General features: G+C 40.0%; 1 protein-coding gene across 1 annotated transcript in view; it reads left to right on the forward strand.

The window, feature by feature from the left end:
* USP31 (ubiquitin specific peptidase 31) overlaps positions 1–22280 on the forward strand; it is a 73656-nt gene that overhangs the window by 13819 nt on the left and 37557 nt on the right. Inside the window, exons 3-8 of the mRNA XM_040459621.1 lie at positions 17211–17348; positions 18581–18669; positions 18761–18853; positions 19417–19552; positions 20697–20804; positions 21809–21953. Coding sequence (XP_040315555.1) covers positions 17211–17348; positions 18581–18669; positions 18761–18853; positions 19417–19552; positions 20697–20804; positions 21809–21953 — 709 coding nt within the window. The remainder of the gene's footprint in view (positions 1–17210; positions 17349–18580; positions 18670–18760; positions 18854–19416; positions 19553–20696; positions 20805–21808; positions 21954–22280) is intronic.

The raw sequence follows: 22280 nt of genomic DNA on the forward strand, positions 1-22280 counted from the left end.
TCTTTCTTTCTTTCTTTCTTTCTTTCTTTCTTTCTTTCTTTCTTTCTAAGTTTATGTTCATTCATTCATTCGTTCATTTATAGTAATCTCTACTCCCAACATGGGGCTTGAATTTGTGACCCTGAGATCAAGAGTCACATGCTCTTCTGACTGAGCCAGTCAGGTGCTCCTTGGTATTCTAATATTAAAAAAAAATTTTTTTAACACTTACTTATTTTTGAGAGACAGAGACAGAGCATGAGCAGGGGAGGGGCAGAGAGAGAGGGAGACACAGAATCCGAAGCAGGCTCCAGGCTCCGAGCTGTCAGCACAGAGCCTGATGCGGGGCTCGAACTCACAAACTGCGAGTTCATGACCTGAGCTGAAGTTGGACGCTTAACTGACTGAGCTACCCAGGTGCCCCAGATATTCTAATATTTAAAAGCAAGACAGAGTCATCTGATTGATTCGAGAAACAGTAATAATCATAATGAAAACACCATTTATTTGTGTGGGGCCATATCATTTACAAAGCCATTTCTTGAACAATACCAGTTTGAACTGTGCAAGTCCACCTATATGTTGAGTTAAAAATACACACACACACACACACACGTGAAAAAATTTTGGGGATTTGTGGCAATTAAACTTGCAGATGAACTATGTGGCCTAGAAATATAGAAAAACTTAAGTAGAAGGTATGTCATGAATGCATAAAATATATGTAGATGCTAGTCTGTGTTATCATTTACTATCATAAAATATACACAAACCTATTATAAAAAGTTAAAATATGTCAAAACTTAAGCACACAGAGTGTACATGGCACCATTTATAGTCAAATGTAAACAAGTACAGACATGTAGTATTAAATCGTAGCTGTAAGGAATTAACTGTAGTACATACTGTACTACCGGTAATATTTTCATGGCCACCTCCTGTTGGCTGTTGCACTGAGCTCAAGTGTTGCCAGCATCCACTTAAAATGCCAAGTGACGCTAATCATCTCTGTGTGAGCATTTAGTCTATTCAGTAAGTTGTATATCACAATTAAAAGTGATCACTTGGCAGTTCTCACTATTAGTAGTTAAGTTTTGGGGGAGTCCACAGTTATACACAGATTTTTGACTGCATGGAGGTGAGTGTCCACATTGTTCAAGGGTCAACTGTACATTCATGTAAATTTTTTCATTAAATCTTCACTACAGACCTGTGAAGAGGCATTGGTATTCCATTTTTGAAATTAGGATACTGGGATTCAGTGCTAGTAAGTAGCAGAGCCTTGCTTGGTTTTTACAAGGATTAAATGAAAAGGTACAACTAAGAGTTTAGTGTAGAAACTTGCACATAGTAACTATTCAGTAAACGGCAGATGGTGATAATGAAGGTAGTCATTCTAACTCTGGCCTCAAGTACCCTTCCCCATTTCTAAACTCTGTCTCTTCCAATGGCCGGTTTTTATTGCTGCTGGATTAATCTGAAAGTTTATCCGAGATTATATTATTTCTCTTTTCAAAAATTGCTTTTACTTTTTCTTTTATATACAAAATATGGCATACATTTCTTAGCTTGGCATTTAAGCTTTTCCAGAAAAATGAAATAAAAGGCATACATAAAGCTAGCCCTGTTAAAAAAGAAAAATGGACTCAATAGACATAAAACTGTTAATTTGCTCTAAGTATTTCTGAATGCCAACTCTCAATTTTTGTACTTATCTTTTGTACTTACCAGTCCATGACTGGTGGCAAAAAGTTCACAGACAGGCATCTCTCTGTGGATCACATTTTGAAGAGTGCTGCTATAGAGCTTCCCAAAGTCTGATTTTGCCTGTTGTATTCCGGTAGTTTCAGTTAAAATATTCTGTTCCCATACTTCCTGTAAAATGGTAGATTTAGAGGCTTAATGAGACTCAGGTTTGAGGTTTCTCTCTCTCTCTCTTTTTCTTTTTTTTTTTTTGGTAGTGTTGTTAACTTCTATCAGGAAGCCTATAGTGCTATAATGTCTGGTTGGGTCTCTTACTATGTTAGTAGACACTGATGATTATTCCTTGATCCATTAGTTCATTGAGGGTTGAAAAATGGTGATGTTATAATTTTAACATTCTTATTAGCTAGAACACTTCTGTAGCGACTCCTGCTTTCATCAATTACTTTGTTACCCCAACATAAATTTGGAGAAGAAAGGCAAGATAAATGGTTTAGGTTTTTTTCCCCTTTAATTTTGGTTTTCTTTTTTTTTTTTTAATTTTTTTTTTTAACGTTTATTTATTTTTGAGACAGAGAGAGACAGAGCATGAATGGGGGAGGGTCAGAGAGAGAGGGAGACACAGAATCTGAAACAGGCTCCAGGCTCTGAGCCATCAGCACAGACCCTGACGTGGGGCTCGAACTCATGAACTGCGAGATCATGACCTGAGCCGAAGTCGGACGCTTAACCGACTAAGCCACCCAGGCGCCCCTAATTTTGGTTTTCAAAATAATTTCTTGATTTCCAAATGTGGTTAGTGAGTTTTTTGTTAAAACCATGTGAACTCATGGATTTAACTGTATATCTGATGTACTTCAGTTACAGTTGTTAGCCTAATTGACGCCCAAATTGTGCCATTTGTGTCCAGTAGAAGTGGCTCCTGAATCCTTCTGACATGATATTAGTAGTCTGTGATGTCAAACTAGAATCCAGGGAAGATATTCCGGCTCATCTTAACACATTTCCTGCCCCAGATCTGGGATCAGTGATTTCTTTAAGGATCCCTGGTTGCCTTTTTTGGCAAATGGTAGAGAGCCACAGTCTGGGCCCTAGGAGTGCATGTGGTTTCTTTGTCTTCTAAGTAGAGAGAGCTAGAAAATATGTAACTTCTTTTAAAGACATAAAAAAAAAATCATGAATTCTTATTGATAATTCCCTTTAAGGGTTTCAGGGTTTTTCTTTAACTCCTTGATCTTGCATCTGTTTCTCCTTTCTCCCAAGCTGAAAACCCTGTTCCCAGCACAGTGTAATTTTTCATTGGCATTATACTACAGTCCTCATAAGTCTCAGGATAATAATCCCAATACTACCACCAGTAGTATGTGTGCTTGAAAAATATTTAAGATTTATTTTTGGTATTTTTTTGTTTTGTCTGTAGGACATGGTCTACTGGGTCTGTATAATCAAATTATTAATATTTTTAAGATTATTTATTTATTTTGAGAGAGACAAAGCATTAATGGGGAGGAGCAGAGAGAGAGAGAGAGAGGGAGAGAGAATCCCAAGCAGGCTCTGCACTGTCAGCCTGGAGCCTCGAACCCACGAACCATGAGATGGTGACCTGAGCTGAGATCATGACCTGAGGTGAAATCAAGAGTTGGATGCTTAACAGACTGAGCCACCCAGGCGCCCCTCAAATTCCTATATTTTAAGGTCACTTGGAATAGTTCTCAGTGTGGCTTTGTCACCAACTAGGTACTTAAAGTCATTTATTTCTTTTTGATTTTGAAGGATTACTTTTGAAAATTTAATTTTGTTGCATAATTATGTAAAAAATAAAATACATGGCCTGAAGTCAAATGTACAACATAAGATCTATTCAGAGAAGTCTGGTTTCTGTCTTTGATCTCTGTACCCTATTTTCTTTCTCCCTAAATTTTATGAGTTATTCTTTTATTGTTTTAATATAAGCAAATTAATTTTCTTGCTTTGTATGTATATGTGTGTGTTGTGTGTATATTCATATTTTCTCTTATTTAGATAAATGGTAGCACATTGTAAAGAATTTTTTTCCTATAGCCTTTCCTATAGGTAACATGAGTGCTTACCACATGCCCTGCACAGTTGATTATTTTATTTATTCCTTATAATAGTGTAAAGTAGGTACATAAATTACTATTTCTGTCTTACAGATGAAGAAACAGAGGCATCTCTACAGACTTTTAATTTTGTGGTTCTCTAAATTTCCCATAGTAACCGGTCCTGTCTTTTGTATGCATCTTTATGAGTGAGTGAACGGGCAGGGAATTAACTTCTGTATCTGCTTTATTTTGAGCAATGAGGGAGGCAGGGAAAGGCTTGTGTTTAAACTGTGATAGAGGAGATCCAGCCTTTTCTTTGAGGGCCAGAGCTCTCTATAGCTGGAGAAGAATAACAGAACTGCTACTGACAAGAGGTGCTCCTAGTAATTCTAAAGATACATGAATTTGGAACATTCTTTAATCTTACCCAAAATAAGGGTCCCTTTGTAAGAGTGCAGTGACAACTTGGTAAATCTCCCTCGTTTTAGAGTCTAAAGAGAAGACAAACTCCTTTAAAAGCAGTAGCTCCTGGGAAATACCTGCTAGTCAATATCAGGATTTTAATAGTGGCAGGAAGGAAAGAAGAGAGTAGTTACGTTTCCCTACAGGCGGGGTGAGAGAAAGGAGCATTGGCAGCTTTTTATCATCTATCCAGCGGGAGGAAGGGTTGGTTAGGTTGGAGACCTGTTGATTATTACCCTTTGAGGCTCTCTTGTGATGCCAGGCAGCTGGTTAGGCTGTTGTAACTGCCCAAACCCACTTCCTGGTGATACCCAATTCTGGTTCAGGCTTCAGGCTGTCAGTATCAGAGGATAGTGCCAGGAGGAGGGTGAGGGCAGCTAAGGGGCAGGTCTGCCCCTTCCCTTTTGAAAATCTGAACGAATGAGTTTTGAATACAGTGAGAATCCTGGAGCAACTGAGATCTTGGGCTGGTCACTGAGCCTCAGTTTCCTTACTTAACTTTTCATTGCTGTATGATACCAGCTTCACAGATCAGGGTGTTTGATAGACATTGGTTCCTTTACACCTGAGTGATGGGAACATTTTAGCAGGAAAAACCAACCAGCTGGCTCACACATTCACTAGCCCAGCCTGTAAGAGCAAGCCTGGGACATAGGCTTTTGGTTGTCATGAATAATGCTGCTGTGAACATTCATGCACAAATTTTTGTGTGGACATATGTTTTCATTTCTCTTGGGTATATGCCTAGGAGTGGGATTGCTGGGTCATATTATGACTCCACGTTTAACTTTTTGAGTGGTTGTCCAACTATTTTCCACAGTGGCTGCGCCATTTAACATTCATACCAGCACTGCATGAGTATTTCAGTTTCTCCACATCTTCAGCAACACTTGTTACTGTCTGTCTTTTATTAAAGCCATCCTAGGGGCTCCTGGCTGGCTCACTCAGTAGAACCTCCGACTCTTGATCTCAGGGTTGTAAGTTCAAGCCCCACATTGGGCATAGAGCCTGTTAAAAACAAAATGAAATAATGCAATCCTAGTGAATGTGAAGTGGTATTTCACTGTGTGGTTTTTTGTTTTGTTTTTAGTGACATCTTTCTTTTTTCTTTTCTTTTCCTCCCCTCCCCTCCCCTCCCCTCCCCTCCCCTCCAACTCTACCCCTGACATGGGGCTGAAACTCACAACAACCCTGCACATTAAGAGTCACGTACTCCACCAACTAAGCCAGTCAAGCACCCCTCATTGTGTTTTTGGTTTGCGTTAAGTATGTGTGTGGTTTCTTCTGCTTAAGTTCATTAGGAGATAAAATCTATTTTGGTAAGAGTGTTACCCAAGTTATTGTAGAAAACTTAGAAAATATGTAAAAGGTTGAAGGTGGAAAATTGAGGAGCACCTAGGTGGCTCAGTTGGTTAAGCATCTGACTCTTAGTCTCTTTCGGTTCAGGTCATGATCTCACAGTTCATGGGTTCGAGACCTGCATTGGACTCTGTGCTAACGGCTTGAAGCCTGCTTGGGATTCTGTCTCCCTCTCTCTCTGCCCCTCCCCTGCTCGCGCTCTCTTTCTCTCTCCCTCTCTCTTTCTCTGTCTCTCAAAAATAATAAATAAATAAACATTAAAAAAAGAAAATTGAAAATGTATATAAGTTATTTGGTATATTACTCTCTTGCCTTTTTCCCCCTCTGGATGTGTTTTAACATAATTGATATCAAACTGTATATACACTTTTATATCATGTGATTTTCATTTCATATTGTATTATGATTAATTTTGTCACAAAACTCCAGATCATTGTATGAAGGTATATGATGACCTATTTTTGGATGTTTCTGATTGTGATGAATAATTTTTACATAAATCTTTTACTTTTTTTTTTACAAGCAGAAAATGGTGATTATTCATAACATATTAATTCTTAGAATCAATAAGAAAACTACAGTTACTTTTGATTATTTCTTTAGCATATACTCTGTGAAATTCCTGGGTCAATGCTTATTTATTTTGAAGATCCTTAAGTTACATTGTTACCTTATTTTATAAGGTTGTGCCATTAGCAGTGTGTAAGAATGTCTGTTGTACCCCACTGTTGCAAAATAGAAATCTTTAAGTTGATAAATAGAAAATAGCATTTTATTGTTTTAATTTTTATGTCTTAAATTACTACTAGAGGTAGGACAGCTTCATCTGTTCTTTAGAGTGGAAGTGTACCCATATGATAGCAACATTTTGATAACTTAGGGAGTTACCCTGTTTTGATTTCGCAGACTTCCCTTTGTTTTCTGTGTATTCACACGCTCTTCCATTTAGCCTTCCCCTTCTACCGTCAGATGACCAAGGCCTGAACCAACTAGAATTGGTCAGGCCAGACCAGGCTGAGGCTGGGAAGGTTCTAAATTGTACTTTGTTAGGAAAAACCTAGAGGCAGAATGAGTCCCTATGCTGGTTTTTATGCAATCTGATTTTCATGGTGAGAGTTGAAAGAACTGGCAGAGGCCAGGATTGATTTGGAGACCATACCTGTCTGCCGCTCAGGAGTCAACCTGGCTTGACTTTCAGGCCTACACAGTGTTGGGTGTGGAGAAGTGACATGGCAGGCCTGTGACTTGAAAACATCGTCAGCCAGCTAAGATATAATTGGGTTGATGGCATTCGGGTTTATGGCAATATGAACACAATTTGTAGTGAAACTTGCTGGATCTGTTTTGAATGATACCTCTTGGTTACTACTAGTTGATGTTTCAGTTATCAAAATGCAGTAACAATAATGCTTCAAAACAAGATTATTTGCAGAATATTTTGGATAACTTTATAAAACTGACTGTTTAGTCAAAAACATTTCAGGGGGCGCCTGGGTGGCACAGTCGGTTAAGCGTCCGACTTTTGATTTCGGCTCAGATCGTGATCTCACAGTTCTTGGTTTCAAGCCCCGCATTGGGCTCTGCTGGCAGCACAGAGCCTGCTTGGGATTCTCTCTCTTTCTCCCTCTCTCTGACCACCCCCCCCACTCACGCTGTCTCTGTCTCTCTGAAAATAAACTTAAAAAACAAAAATTAAAAACTTGAGATCTGTTTATCACCAGATACTAATATATTCAGAATCAAGAGGATGCATGCTTTGTCTCTTTGTGTATAATTACATATGTACATACACACGCAGATTATGTAAGAAATATATGCATGTTTAGCCTCGGCATAATTCAAGGCTTGACCTTATGTGTTCCCTACTTCTTGTCTCTCTCACCCTGTTCCACCTCCAAGGGGGTACAGGGCACTTCACTTCCACCCCAAAGAGCAGTGCCACTCAACCAAGAATTTTGGCCCCTGGGCTGGTGAGCAGTGCCACGTGCTGAGTTTATAAGCCAAGCCTATGTTCCTCCTCTGCTTCTGTCCACTTGATCAGGAAGCTGATCCTGGGCTGTATTTTTCTCTTCCTAGGGCTAAGCTTTCACCTCCTACCTGGCAAGCCAGGGTGGCTTAAAAAGGCCCTTGGTGGGTGTCTGTAGACGTAAACTCTTTTCCTGTCTCTTTCCGCCAATTTTCTTTGATGCTAGCCGCTGTCACTTTTTTCCTCCAGTGATAAGATCCAAAGATTGGTATGGGTTTGAGTTTAGGATTACGCTAGGCAGAAAACTGCTTTGAGGCTCCTTAGGTCTGTCTATTAGAGAAAAAAGAAATTCTCAGCATAGTACAGTCTGATTCACTGGGATTTGGGGCCAAAGCCGTAACTACAAATAAGGTACATATCTGTGTTTTGCCAGCCCCATCTTCTGTGCAGAAGATTTGGGTTCCCTGGCCAAAATACCGGGGTGTGCTCTCGTAAGATCCCCTTAAGTTCCACCTGGTCAACCTGGTTGTTGTTACCAGCAAAACCATTTTAGAAAACATCAGAAATATGGAAACATATAAGGAAGAAAGGGATAGATCACCTAAAATTTGCCATTCTGAGGCAATGACTGTTAATGTTTTGGTGTATATTTTGAAGGATAAAAGACAAAAAGGTCTTTAAAAATGTATCTTAAAAGTTTGAAATCATGTTCATATGTAGTTTTGCATCTTCTTTTCACTTACTGTATTATATATTAATTTCTCAATGATTTTAAAACTTTATAAAATTCCATTGTAGAAAAAAAATAATTTCTTAGGTATTTTTTTAAGTTTTTTTTAACGTTTATTCATTTTTGAGAAACAAAGAGCGTGAGTGGGGGAGGGGCAGAGAGAGAGGGAGACCCAGAATCTGAAGCAGGCTCTGGGCTCTGAGCTGTCAGCAGAGCCTGATATGGGGCTGGAATCCATGAACCATGAGATCATGACCTGAGCTGAAGTCAGACACTCAACCAACTGAGCCATCCAGGCACTCCTGTAGTTTCTTAGATATTTAGATGAATTTTCTAGTTTTTCTGTTTTGACTTAAAAAAAATTAAGATATAATTAGTTTTATTAAATAATTCATGAATCAAGCAGCATCCCATCTAGCAAGTAGAGGGGGTTCCAAGATATCTGTTTCGACTTTTAACTGTTGAAGATTATTACACTCCCATATGATGATGGCCTTTTGGGTAAATTGGGACTAGATGTATGCTTTTTTTATTTTTTTTTTTTTTTTTTTTTTTTACTGTATTGTTAGCCAAAATTTCCCCCTTCCTCTAAAAAACAAAAACAAAAAACCCACAAACTTTTTAAAAGGCTTTATTTTATTGTGCCTGGCAAGAATCTTAGAAATATGTTGGATAATGACAGACCAAAAAGAAGATACTCCTGAGTTACTTAAATTACTTGATTAGATACATAAACACATTTTGGCAACCTGAGCTGACTTTAGCCTTGGAGTTGGCTAGGCTTGGCCACTTGGGGTGTGCTGGAAAGGATGGACTGGATCGGAATTTATCGCCACTAGCAGAACAGCTTGAGCATTTTAAGGTGAAAGCACTCCCCTTTACACTTTTTGATGAGAGACAGATGTAGTTCTCCAGAGCCAGATTGTTGTCTCTCTATTGTTTGCTTTCTCTAGCATCCTGGGACACTCAGGCAGGACATAGTTCTTCACATGCTGCAACTTGATCTTCTGACATAGTCCAAATTCCTCCTTACCCCTCAAATAATAACATTTCAATTAGATAAGCTCCATTTTTATTTCTGGGTCATATTTCAGTCATAGGAAAAATGCAAATTACAACAAAACAAACACCGATTAACAAGGATTTATTTAAAAGCAAATAAACTCCCAGAAGCCTCAGGCTTGGTACAGCTGTAGTTCAGTTTCTAACATATGTTTTATGTCTGCATTGAGAAATGACATACCGAATGACCAAGCCCTGTATGATCCTGAGTCATATAAGGAAAAAAATCATTTATTGAAGGATTATGGACAAAAATGCCTTAAGGCTGTTTTAATTAGAGGAGGTTGAAGAACGGTGTAACTTTGGACAAGTTATTTCACTTTTTCTGAGCCCAAGTTTTTTTGTCTATAAATAATGGTAATAATACTTAACAAAATAGGGAATTTTGGGGGATTAATTTTATAAGAAATAACACCTATAAATAATTAGTCTAACACCTGATACTTTATAGGCACTCAATTATTAACTGCCATTACTATTACTGTTTGTTTCATGTATTGTATTTGCTAGATATTGGGGAAATAATATTGAATAAGACCTTCTTGATCACTGTCTAGTGGTGGAGGCAGATGGATTATATGTTCTGGTGATACAAATATAGCATAGTGTAATAAGTGATATAATATAGTTATGACAAGAGCCTCCTGTAAATTTTAGTGCCTTTGGAAGTGAAACTTCAAGGCTTTTCCACTGTGACCATGTTCTTTCTGTCTTGGCTTCACATCGAAATAGAATTAAAAAAAAAAAAATCACACTTCAAAAAAATTAGCAATGATCAGGTCCCACTGTAGATAATTAAATCAGTGTCTCTGGGCTGCTCCCAGTTCGTTGTTTTGTTGTTGTTGTTGTTGTTTTAATTTCCCTTGATGATTCTAATGTGCAGCCAGGGGTCAAGAGCCAGTGCTTTTCTTTCTCTTTGACATTTTCCAGGCTTCTATAGGATAATTTCTTTCTTTTTTCTTGACTTTTGCAGCTTAAATAATAGAAGCTGTGTAGAGTTTAAGAGCTTATAAAATGCTTTTATAAAACTTTTTTATGAAATGCTTTTATAGAGTTTGTAAAATAAATCTCATTAAAGCTTCACAGTAATTCTTTTAGAAAAGTATTCTCACCCCCATTTTACAGAAAAGTTAGCTGAGGCTCAGAGAAACCACACATGAAGTAAAAGGTGGTGGAAAGAGGACTTGAACCCAGGTATTCAGAATCTAGTCTTTCTGTTTCTGTTGCATTTCTAGTGGAAACTTCCAGCTGCTGTTTATACACTTGGGGGGCTTCTCTTGCTGCTGTATTTTCTACCTTAGTATAGCGTCAGGATCTGTTGTGACACGTTTGCTCATTGTTCATCTGAATGAACCACTTGGGGTTCCATTTGTTTTTCTCCCTGTCATCCCATCTCTAATACTCTTGACCCTACTTCCACCTTACTTGTAATTTTTTGAAATGCAGTAACCATTTCTTAACATTCTTATTATAGCGTTTTTATTTTTTAAAGAGAAGATATATACCCTTTTCTAGTCTCTATTTCAGCAATGAGTCTCTGCCACCAAGTCTTTATGGTACATGTGAGTCTGTTTAATATCCAAATCTAATCTTTTTTTTTTTTTAATTTTTTTTTTCAACGTTTATTTATTTTTGGGACAGAGAGAGACAGAGCATGAATGGGCGAGGGGCAGAGAGAGAGGGAGACACAGAATCGGAAACAGGCTCCAGGCTCTGAGCCATCAGCCCAGAGCCCGACGCGGGGCTCGAACTCACGGACGGCGAGATCGTGACCTGGCTGAAGTCGGACGCTTAACCGACTGCGCCACCCAGGCGCCCCCAAATCTAATCTTTTAACAGTGCAGATATCTCTTGCTGTCCAAATCTGTTTAGTTCCTGAGTCTGAATCATGAGAACTTGTATACAAGGAACAGCTATACTTAAGTCACCCTTGTTAGGCCCTTCTGTCTGGAACGATGAAGGAGCTCTGTACCCGAAATAACTCCCTTTCCCCTGTGGTCAAACATGGACACACAAACAGGCTGTGTGTGGCATTCTCTACTATTCTCATTGAGTTGTCTTTCCATCTTGGATGGAAGCTCCTTTCCTGTTGTTTCTTTTCTTTTTTGTCTCTGTCCTCTCCCACCCAGCTCCCCGCTCCATCCTACCAAGGAAGGAGAGTAAGGGAATGCATTTGAGGAATGGGAGTGGAGGGCATTCGAGTCATAGGGAAAGTATGTGTGAAAGTCTGGAGGCTTTACAGTCTCTTTCAGGGGTCTGTTGTTGCCATGGCTGGCTAATACCGAGGGCCTCTCGGCCTCCTAACTTGGTTATGTGAAAAGACTTGCCCACCAGAGGTGAAGATAAGGAGCAAAGAATGGATTCAGGACACAGGGAACTCTGAGCATGGCTGCATTCTGTACCCTGGTATGGAACTCTGTTGTATGGGCACTCTCTATCACTGTTTTTCATGGGTCGTGTCTGGTTTTGCAGTATTCATCCATTTGCACCAATTTCATCCCTTATGTTTTGGTTAATTATTCTTCATCAACTTAGTAGTTGTCCATAAAGTCAGATTCAAAAGATGGAACTTTTCTCAAGACAAGTGTTATTCTGTTCTTTCCAGCACAGTCCAGAAACCAAATTTCACTTTTAGATGCCATCTCTGAACTCATCTGTTCACATCTCATCTTTCTCTTAACGTGTAAGTACTGTTGTCCTCCCAAGTTCTTCTGCTTCTTACCCAGAATCACTGGAAATAAATTCTCCTTTTCTTCTGGCATAGAATCATGGAACGTGGGTGATAATTTGGTTTGGTGAGTTTTGGCAAGCTACCTTTTCCCCGAAAGGGTAAACCCAGCTCCTGATCAAATCAATTACCGCCATGTCCCTTCCCCATGCTTTGTTGTCTTCTTCCTGGGATCAGATAAAGTGTGTCTTGAACCAGTTTCTGTCTTTTCCCTGGAGCCCAGGACTCTGCTGCTTCTGTACTAGGGCTCTACAGAAAGAAAGAAAGAACCTCATGTCTGATTTTACCGTTCCAGGTAGAGAGATTTAATTCTTTTTCTTTCCTGGGCCATGCTTCCAGCTCCTTTTTTTTTTTTTTTTTTTTTTTCTTTTTCTTTGTAAGGGGAAAAAAAGCTCTCTTAAGGTTTTATTTGAAGGGTAAAGAGAAATTTTATGAAACTTGAAAGCTCTACAAATTTGTTTAACCTTTATTGTTTAGCAACTGGAAGTTAAGGATCATCCTAACTGAAAGGAAAATTGGAGTGATGGTCAAATTTATTCATAGTAGGATGTATAGGATTTAAACCAATAGGTTAGTTAATGTTTTTCCAAATAAATGCCATACCCCCATTCTATAAAGTAGACATAAATATGTAAGGTTTATTTTAAGAAGGCTCGTATTTGGGGCACCTGGCTGACTCAGTCCATGGAGCATGCAACTCTTGATTTCAGGAAGCCCACGTTGGGTGTAGAGATTACTTAAAAATAAAAATTAAAAAAAAAAAGCTCATATTTATTTTTCATAGAAGTGACAAATTTAAATTCTCAGATTGTAGCAATGTTCCTATTTATAGATGACCTATTCCAGCGATAATGAACTTTTTTTAAAACTGCAAAAACACAAAAGGATTGATTTTAGGACATAAATAAAAATAAACTAAGGTTTAATTATGCAAAAAATCATAAAAGGCAAACCAAAGCAATGTCAGATGAGACCCAAAGCAAAAACCAAATCGCTTGTTGGGACTCTGGGGGAAGAGCTTAGGTGAAGATTTGGGACACCAGGGGTGTCATCGATGGCCAACTCCGCTGCTTCGCTTTATAAATCAGGAATCAGTGGTTCTGTGACAAGCAGTGGTTTGTGGCGGAGCCAGAGATCCAGCCCAGGTTTCTTGATTCCCACTATTTTTCCTTTTCTTAAAAAAAAAAATTTAATGTTTATTTATTTTTGAGAGAGAGACAGAGCACAAGCGGGTGAGGGGCAGAGAGAGAGGGAGACACAGAATCCAAAGCAGGTTCTGGCTCTGATTGTCAGCACAGATCCAGATGCGGGGCTCAAACTCACAAACTTTGAGATTGTGACCTGAGCCAAAGTCGGATGCTTAACCTACTGAGTATAGGATTGCCCCCAGGTGCCCCTCCACTATTTTTCCTTCTTGGCTCCCACTTTTTTTTTTTTTTCTGTAACACACACTAAAGGATGGTTATTAGATTATTCTGTTTTGTTTTGTCTTGGTAGGAAGTAAAATAAATAGTCCCTTGGGTCTCTGCAGTGGGAATAAGTCACCATTGTGAAGGAGGCAAAGGGGCAGAAAAAGGATCCTTTGGGTTAGTGTGTGTGTTCAGCGAGGTTCCCTGTAAAACAGTCTGTGATGTAGGGATTTAGGGTGAGGTTGACCCAGAGTAGTTTTTGCCCTAGTTACAGTGGTTGTGGAAGTCCTGTTGCCTGTGGAGTCGTGCCCAACAAAAATCTTGTTGAGCAGCCTCCGTACGGCACCTTATACACCGCGATTGACAGTTAAGCACCAGATGAGCTGAAGTGATAGCGGCAGGAATCATAAATCAGTCTTAACTGTACATCATCCCCGCTCCGAAATGTGATGGACACTGTGCATGAGGTGTCTGCTGTGACACAAGTGAAGAGCCTGATTTCAGTTCATTTGTTTCTTAGGATCGTGCATATGCTGAGAAATCCCTCACCCCCACTGGAGGTAAATACGGGAGAGGGTTCCTGGGCCAGACACTTGCTATGCTTCAGGCAGTTTGTGTGCCCAGCAACATGCCGTGACATTTGTCATTAACCTTGCCACACCTGAGACTTCCTCTTGGCAGTTGTCCTTTGCTTCTTCCAAAAAGGAACAACACTGAACAAACAGAAACAAAGGTTCCCTGCTTTCCTGTCTATAACTTCTGAATCCGTAACCATCCTTACCTCCTCCCCTTCTGTGTCTCCCACCTCCTGTTAAAGGCGCTTCTCTACTTCTTTTCTGAATCCCACCTTCGCCTCTCACTGGAGAATCCTCTTTCTGCTGTGTCTCCCTTCTGTTAGCTCCTTCTCTCAGTGCGTAAGTCCCTCTGCCCTGTAAGCCCCCCAACGGGCAGAGCATCTTTCCTCTTCCCTTTTATAACCGAGCCTCTTGCATATGAAGGGTGGTCTTCTTGCAGTCATTCAGTTTCCTTACCTTTTCTTCCCTCCCACCCTCTCTGGTCGGTATTCTGCATCACTGAAATTGCAGTCAGCCTCTTAACTTGCCCTTCCCAGGGACCACGTCAGTGCCCTGCTTGGCTTGCCTGCGGTAGTTTACATCACCGCCTCCATCTCTGGTTCTCCTGGCCACTCTTATCTTCCTTGGCTTCTGTATTGTGACCTGTCCCTTCTGTGCTAGCATTCTTCAAGATCCTAGTTGCCTCCTTTTCTGCTTTTTTTTCCTCCATGTTCATATGGAAGGTGAGTGCCTCTCCAATTTAACTTGGCAGCTCAGTTCTCTTTCCTGAGCACCAGACTTCACCTCACTGGCGATCATTTAGGTACCTCAGATTCACCATATATGAAGCTCTGCTGTCCCCCATCTCTTCCTCTGTTCCTGATCTCATTGTCTACCTAGACTAGAAACTAAAAACCTTGGTGTTGTCCATCATTTCTTCTTTGTATCCCTTAATAATAGTATCACCAGTCACTTGTTTCTCTTCCATCCTGAGTTGGCCACACCATCAACAGTGCTGCTGGTGCTAATGTCTTTTGTTTGTTAGCTTGTTTGTTTTTGGCCTGTTTTTCTTTACTGTGAAATCCTCTTTTCTATAGCTCACATTCTCCCACTGTACACACCAGTGGCTCCAGCTTTGGTTCTCCTAAATGAGTGCATAAGGCCATAAGCCAGACTATTTCAAGATGAGGTAAGGTGTCAGGTATAAAATGCTATGGGAAGATTGAGGAAGGTGAAGACCAAGAAAGGAAATACTGAATTTGACCATTCAGGTGGCATCTGACCATGGGGGAAGCGTTGTAGTATAGTAAAGACTCCCCACACCCATTTCTCCTTTTGTGTACATAGCATTCAAGTGGCATCTTTCTAGTCACTGAAACCTTGTTTATTGTCAGGGTTCTTCCTTTCCTTTGCTGCCTTTGGCCAATTAGTAAATTTTGCCAATTGACACCTCAGTATTCCCTCTCATTCATGTCCCTTTGATTTTTTCCTCCTTTAGTTTGAATCTTTGTAAATCATCGTTTTGTTACCATTCACATCTAATTGATCATCAGGGTGTGATGGTTCTTTCTCATTATCAAGTTGTAAGTCTGTCCCTTGTTTTCTTTTCTTTTTTAAAATAGTTTATTTTTAAGTAATCTCCACACCCAGTGTGGGACTCAAACCCACAACCCCGAGATCAAGGGTTGCACTCTCCACCAACTGAGCCAACCAGGCACCGCCCCCCACCCCGCCCATAATCATCTTAATTGGAAAATGCAGTAGACAGTTTCAGTTCTTTGTCCTACTCTATCACTCTTAACGCTGTTGATCACTCTCTCCTTCATAACCTTTTTCTCTTGACTCTTGTGACTATTCTCCTGTCCTCTGGATTATTCTGTCTTCTGGCTTGATCTCTCATGACTATGTCTGGGCAGTCTCAGCTGTACTCATGATTTCAACTACCACCCATCTGTTGACTTCCAAATTTTTGTCCTTAGCACACACTCTTCCACCAGGCCCCAGATCTGTAGTTTTCAGTTGTTTACCAGGTACTTCTACTTGGAGGTTCCACAGAACTTTAAATGCAGTCCTCTTCCCCAGACTTCTTTTTCATTTTATCCTGATGAAGGGTACCATCGGTTGCCCATATTCAGAGAAGACACCTTGGTGACATTAATGCCTCCTTTCTCACTCTCCCCGTTCATTAGGTCACAAATCCTATGGAGTCTACTGCCTAAATTCCTGAATCTCTCAAGTCTGCCTTCACATTTCTGTTCTCACTGCCTTAGCTTGGACCCTCATTATTTCTTGCCTCATCAAGGGTATGTGATGCCCTCCCTTTGTGCCCTCCCTTTGTGCGGTTCTAACTGCCCTCCCTTTGTGCGGTTGTGTCCCCTTCTTCCACCATACTTCCAAATCCCATACTCAGAGCTGAAAGTTGAGTGCTTATTACCTCACACACAAAATATCGTGCATGCATTCTCACTAACCATCACACTAAACCATTATTCTCCCTTTTACTTTGGAAGAGAGTAGATCCAGGCTTCACAAATACAAGTGGTGGGGCGGAAGTTTGAACCCAGGTTCTTTGCTCCAGAGCCATGATCTTAATTAACCAGTTCACCGAGAACCTTTCACCAGCCCCCATGCCCCCACCCCCGCCTCTTTCCATATTCTAGTGGAAGCAAGTCACTACTCAAGGTAGGAGGTTAAGGTCCAACTCCTGGAGGGGGAAGTACTGACATTAATTATTTGGAATTCTGTAAAGAAGATTTATCTAGTCCCCTTACTTATTTATTCACTCAGTCATTTATATTTTGTAGATGTGTTTATTTTATCCTTTGGTTTATGATTCAATGCTCTGTTACTTATTTAACCAGTTCTTGTTTTTAAATGTTCAAGTTATTATCATTTTTTTGCTATGATAAAGCCTGACGAGTAAATATTTTCTTAGAAGTCTTGGCATGCTGTTTTCATGGTTTCCTTTAGATCTGTTTCTCAAAGTAGGATTGTTGGGTAGGTGCATTTAAGTTTTCTGTACATGTTTCTGGGGGTGGGGTTTTTACATTAAGCATCTGTTTTTATATTGCTGTCTTTCTAGGAAGTACTCTGTAACACCCTTGAGATCTTGCATCCTTCTTTGGGATTATAAATAGTTCATCTTTAAAGCCATGAATTCACGACTATTCATGCTGATTTATTTACCTGTGTAGAGTATTGTGTCAAAGAACGCACTGCAATATCGGGGAAATTCCCAGCATGATGCCCAGGAGTTTCTGCTGTGGCTTTTGGACCGAGTTCATGAGGACCTCAATCATGCTGTGAAGCAGAGCGGCCAGCCTCCTCTGAAGGTGAGGGTGCGCACCCTGCTGGGGCAGCCAGGGAGCAGTGAGCAGGGTAACCTCCACTGAGGAGTTGTTGCAGTTTGCATTTAGTTAATGTAGTGAAATAGACTAAGCTCCCGGTGAGTATAAAATTCAGGGATACTTAGAGGATTTTTCCCACGTTTATTGCTGTGCTGGCAGCATAAGATACGAGAGATGCCGTCCCTAAGGAACTTAGAGTCTAATGAGAGGGGACATAATTGCATGTATGACTAGCTTTAGACTACAGCCAAGTGATTCCAGTTCACTAAGCTGTTTTTAAAGCAGAAATTTGCTTTCTTTTCCAATGACACACATACCCTTATAGATCACTGAGATGAATACATAGGTGAAAAGGAAATGGATGGATGTCTTTGCTGTTTCGGTTGGGTTTGGGTGTAGAAACTGAACCTCTAGAATAACATTCTTATTAAGACACAGTGATACATTCTCAATTTTTATGATGCAGCCTTAATATGATGGAAAACTGATTTATATACTAGAAATAATTAAGACCAAAGAGTTGCTTTTCTCTTGCCACCTTTAAAGTTTTTGTTAATTCTGCTCTGTGCCTCAAAATTTCAGTCTGTGGTTCTGGTAAGGCGTCAAGATATTCTGATTCAGGGTTCTTCTGTGCCTGCACACTCTGTACTAACATATGACCATGTGCTTGTGGCTCGCTCTCCCACCAGATTGAGACATACTCAAGGTCAGGCACTGTGTCTTATTTATCTTTGTGTCCTAATGGCCTTGCAGGGCTCTCTGCACGTGGCAGCAGGTGTTCAGTGACTCTTTGTCAGGTGGATGGACGTGAAAAGGCTGACTAAGTATATGCAGTAGAGGGACTGGGCACCAAAGCGAGTGATGCGGTCGTCAGGGGCTGTAGCTTGAGGGCACAGTGGTTGGGGTTATTTCCTGCAAGAGGCTGCAGGGAGACCTTGAGAGTTGGAGATTGAAGCACCCTGCAAAAGGACTGCCCAGCTGCTGGGTGGGGCGGAGAGACCGGCACAGGCACGGTGTGTGGGAGAGCCCGTGGGGAGAGGAGTCCTTGTGACCCCCCGTCCTGGCAGCTGCATTCCAGTGCCTTTAGCACATGCTTTTCACTGGCACCTCTGCACAGCTTGTAAAGGAAGTGAAGGCCATTTGTGACTGTTTCAGGTTCACCTTCAGTCAGGAGTTGGTACTTCTAATCTGTGAAATTGTACTTTCCCTTTTTTTAGCCACCGTCAGAGGCTGATATGATGCCTGAGGGACCATCTTTTCCTGTCTGTAGCACTTTTGTACAAGAACTTTTTCAAGCCCAGTACAGGTATGAGCATATCAAATTGTCTCTTATATGGTCTGCTCAACATAGCTGTAGATGCTCTTACTGTGTGTGTCTTTCATTTTTGTTTTTGAAGATCTTCTTTGACATGTCCTCATTGTCAGAAGCAGAGCAACACTTTTGACCCTTTCCTCTGCATTTCTTTGCCAATTCCTCTACCCCACACAAGGTAAGAAGAACAGATTTAATAAAATTAAGACTGTTCATTCCTGTCCAGCTCCTATTAGGTGTTCTTACTTATTTAGAAAAAAAACGGGATTAGTGATAAATTGAATACAGGCATTGTTAAAACCCTACAGAAATTTATAAATCTCTGTCTGAGTTTACAGGGTGAACAGGTACATGGGGCCAACAAGTCGTTTCAGTCCCTGTGGTTGTAGTCTGTTCAGTTGCTCATCCGTTGATAGTGTGGGGGAGGAGGAGAGTTGTTGAGTGCCTTCTAGATTTTTTAGAGACTTTCTATTGCACTTTTAATTAGTTGCTTTATTTGAACAGTTTTTCATAATTTCTGGGAATTATGCTGTTGTGAAGAACATACAAAGCACAGGATCAAGTGTTGATATATTTTGTTCAACTGCCTTTTGCAAAGATGTGTTGATTATTGTTTTCTGGTCCTACTGAAGTCCAAATGAGATTTTTTCCCTTTCAGTTCTGTGTTTGTTTCTTCATTTTGCTTCTATATTTAAGTTGAAATAAGTGACTAATAAGAAGATCTGGCTTTGATCTGTACAGGCCTCTCTATGTTACCGTAGTGTATCAGGGGAAGTGTTCTCACTGCATGAGGATTGGTGTTGCCGTGCCTCTGTCTGGGACTGTCGCCAGGCTTCGGGAAGCAGTGTCTATGGAAACAAAGATCCCTACTGATCAGGTAATAAGTGTGCTAAGGCCGATTACACATGAGTCATAAAAGTGTTGCTTTCTGTTCTCCTGGAATTTTTTAACAATCCTCTGCCAAGCATGGTTAGATAGAAATGTAAAACCAGTTGTGTGTGTGTGTGTTGAGGGGAAAAAAAAATTAAGACCCAAAGGAGGAAAATGTACATCAAAACTTTTTGTGCTTCATTTAATCGTACATATATTTTTAGAAGGAAAGTTGTGACCTTACACCAGGACCTTCTTTTAGCTTTGTTTATAATTATACAGTCTCTCTTAAACCATTCTTAGGGAAGCTTATGCAGGCAATAGGAAGAGCATTGCTGTGGTTGTTGAAGGTCAGAGAGGCTTAGAAAACTTGACTGGTGGTTCTTGAAAACCCCTTTCCATTGTGGTGGCAAGAGTGGATATCTTCTTGCTGGTATAGTACATATAGATGTTCAGTATGGTTCACTTTCTGCTTAAAGCTGGGCCAGTGTCTCGTCCTTTGTTTAGATGAGAGAAAGGAACATTGTGCTCCCTCTGCCTTCTTTTTTTGGGTAAATTTTTGATAAGTAGTTATATTTAAATTGACCCCAGATACTTTGGCCTGTTTGTGACTTGACATTTTTGCATACAGTTTTTACTCAATTCACTATTATGACTTTATTTGGAAAAACATTTCCTATTTTAGATTTACTAAGAAAGATGATTCTGTGGTAGAATAACTTCTCCCTAGATAGCTTCTGGAAGCTGCTGTGTAATCACTTGATTACTAAAGGTATTTTGTACTTTGGCCTCATGTGGCTTCATTTGGGAAGTTACCACAGTAAAACAAATACAGCCAGCAGTGGGGCCCTAATGTAGTAAGTATCTCATATTTTCATAGGCCAAGTACTGGCATGTTGATAAAATGTTCATATTCTTCCTTACTGTGAAGTCCTTGTTGATTCTTTTTTTCCCCTTCAGAATGAGGGGAAAGACACAATGAGGGAGGGAGGCTTAGATGTGTTTCCAGGGTAAATCTGGTTGTATCTGTAAAGCCTCCAGTGGCATCTGGCTCTTTTTGCATGTGGTTTAAATGGGTGATGTAATTACAAGTTTGTTTTTGACCTTAGCTTGCTGGAGAAAGTAAATTATACTTGTATGTTCACCTGCAGAAAAACAATGTGGTCATTAAAATCATTAGAAGAAAAATGTGCCAGGGATATTTTTCTTGGACTGTTTGTGGAATATGCCACCAGCCTGTTTCACCTCACAGACTTGTGGTATGTTTGCATTAGTAGAGGGGATTTTAGGGGTCCATTTTCCACCCCCTCATTTGAAGGAGGCCCAGAGAAACCATGTGACTTGTTCAAGGTCATAAGGCTGGTTGGTGGCAGGCTGGGACTGGAACCTCTTCAGGCCCCATCCAGTGCTTTTTCGCTAGACGGTGCTACTGAGCATGTAATGAGCATCTAAATGTTTGCATTGTTTTTTTTCCCCCCATCTTTTGCTTTTTTGTTTCATTGTGAAATATTCAACCATTTCAGAAGCATAACTTAGAAGTATCTTGTCCTAATAAGTACCTTAGAACTAAGACTTACTAACTTTAATACTGTGTTGTATATTCACTCTTATTTTTTTCTATATATATATTACATTTATTATTTTATAAAAATGGAATTGCTTACACACATTACTCTTTATGTTGTTTCTTATTTACTCAGATCATTCTTTGTAATAGCTTTATAATTACAGTAGGACTATAATACATTTAACTAGCTCCTATTGTTGGACATTTGAGTTGATTTCTTTTTTTTTTTCTAATACACAATCCATGGTTATATGGCATTTCTTAACTTGAAATGAAAAAAGTTAACGAGGTAGGAGAAAGTCTCAGAATCAGATGTGGACTCGGTCTTCGCTACGAGACTTAATGGTCGGGTACTCTGGCAAGTTTCCCACCTGTCTTCAGTGTCTTCCCCTTGTGAAACAGGAGGATTAGTTTTTATAATTTCCTGGGTTTCTTCACGGAAACTTAGAGGAACTCTGGATTCAGTGCCATAGCGTTCTGAAATCAGAGTATATTGTTTGTTACACATTTACAGAAGATACTGTGCTTCTTAGATTTCCTTACCGAAGGCAGATAGTGTGGGCTCTGTGACATGTCTCAGAGCCCTCTCACATCACCACAAATCCTGACAGGCTGCAGAAGTTCATGGTAGAATTGGGAGATCAATTCGTATTGACTTTCCAGTTGTCCAACTGTTTACATTTTTCCCGTTTTTAGATTGTGTTAACGGAAATGTACTATGATGGGTTCCATCGTTCCTTTTGTGACACAGACGACCTGGAAACAGTCCATGAAAGCGACTGCATTTTTGCCTTTGAGACTCCAGAAATATTTAGGCCTGAAGGAATTCTCAGTCAAAGAGGTAAATGAGCATCTGTTTCCACAGGGGTTTGCAGGTTTCACAACTGTATACCCTTTTGAGATGTCTATTATGTGATGGCATAATTTTTTTTAACTGTGGTAAAAATACACATAATGCTTGTTTTTAGGATGGCATAAATTTTATGGTAACATGTTTCTCTGGAAGAAGGCAGTTCTCACTATTTCTTTTCTAACCTTTCCTCTCCACAATTGGAGGCTCAGAACTGACTAAATCCTCCCTGAAGTGATTCTTAAGTATCTTATGACAGCATTTGGGAAGGTGTATTATGCCATAGCTGCCATCTTTTTTGTTGTTGTTTTTTTGGCA

The sequence above is a fragment of the Herpailurus yagouaroundi genome, unplaced genomic scaffold, assembly GCF_014898765.1.
Source record: "Herpailurus yagouaroundi ecotype Mexico unplaced genomic scaffold, PumYag 222, whole genome shotgun sequence".
In the NCBI taxonomy this organism is placed as follows: domain Eukaryota; kingdom Metazoa; phylum Chordata; class Mammalia; order Carnivora; family Felidae; genus Herpailurus; species Herpailurus yagouaroundi.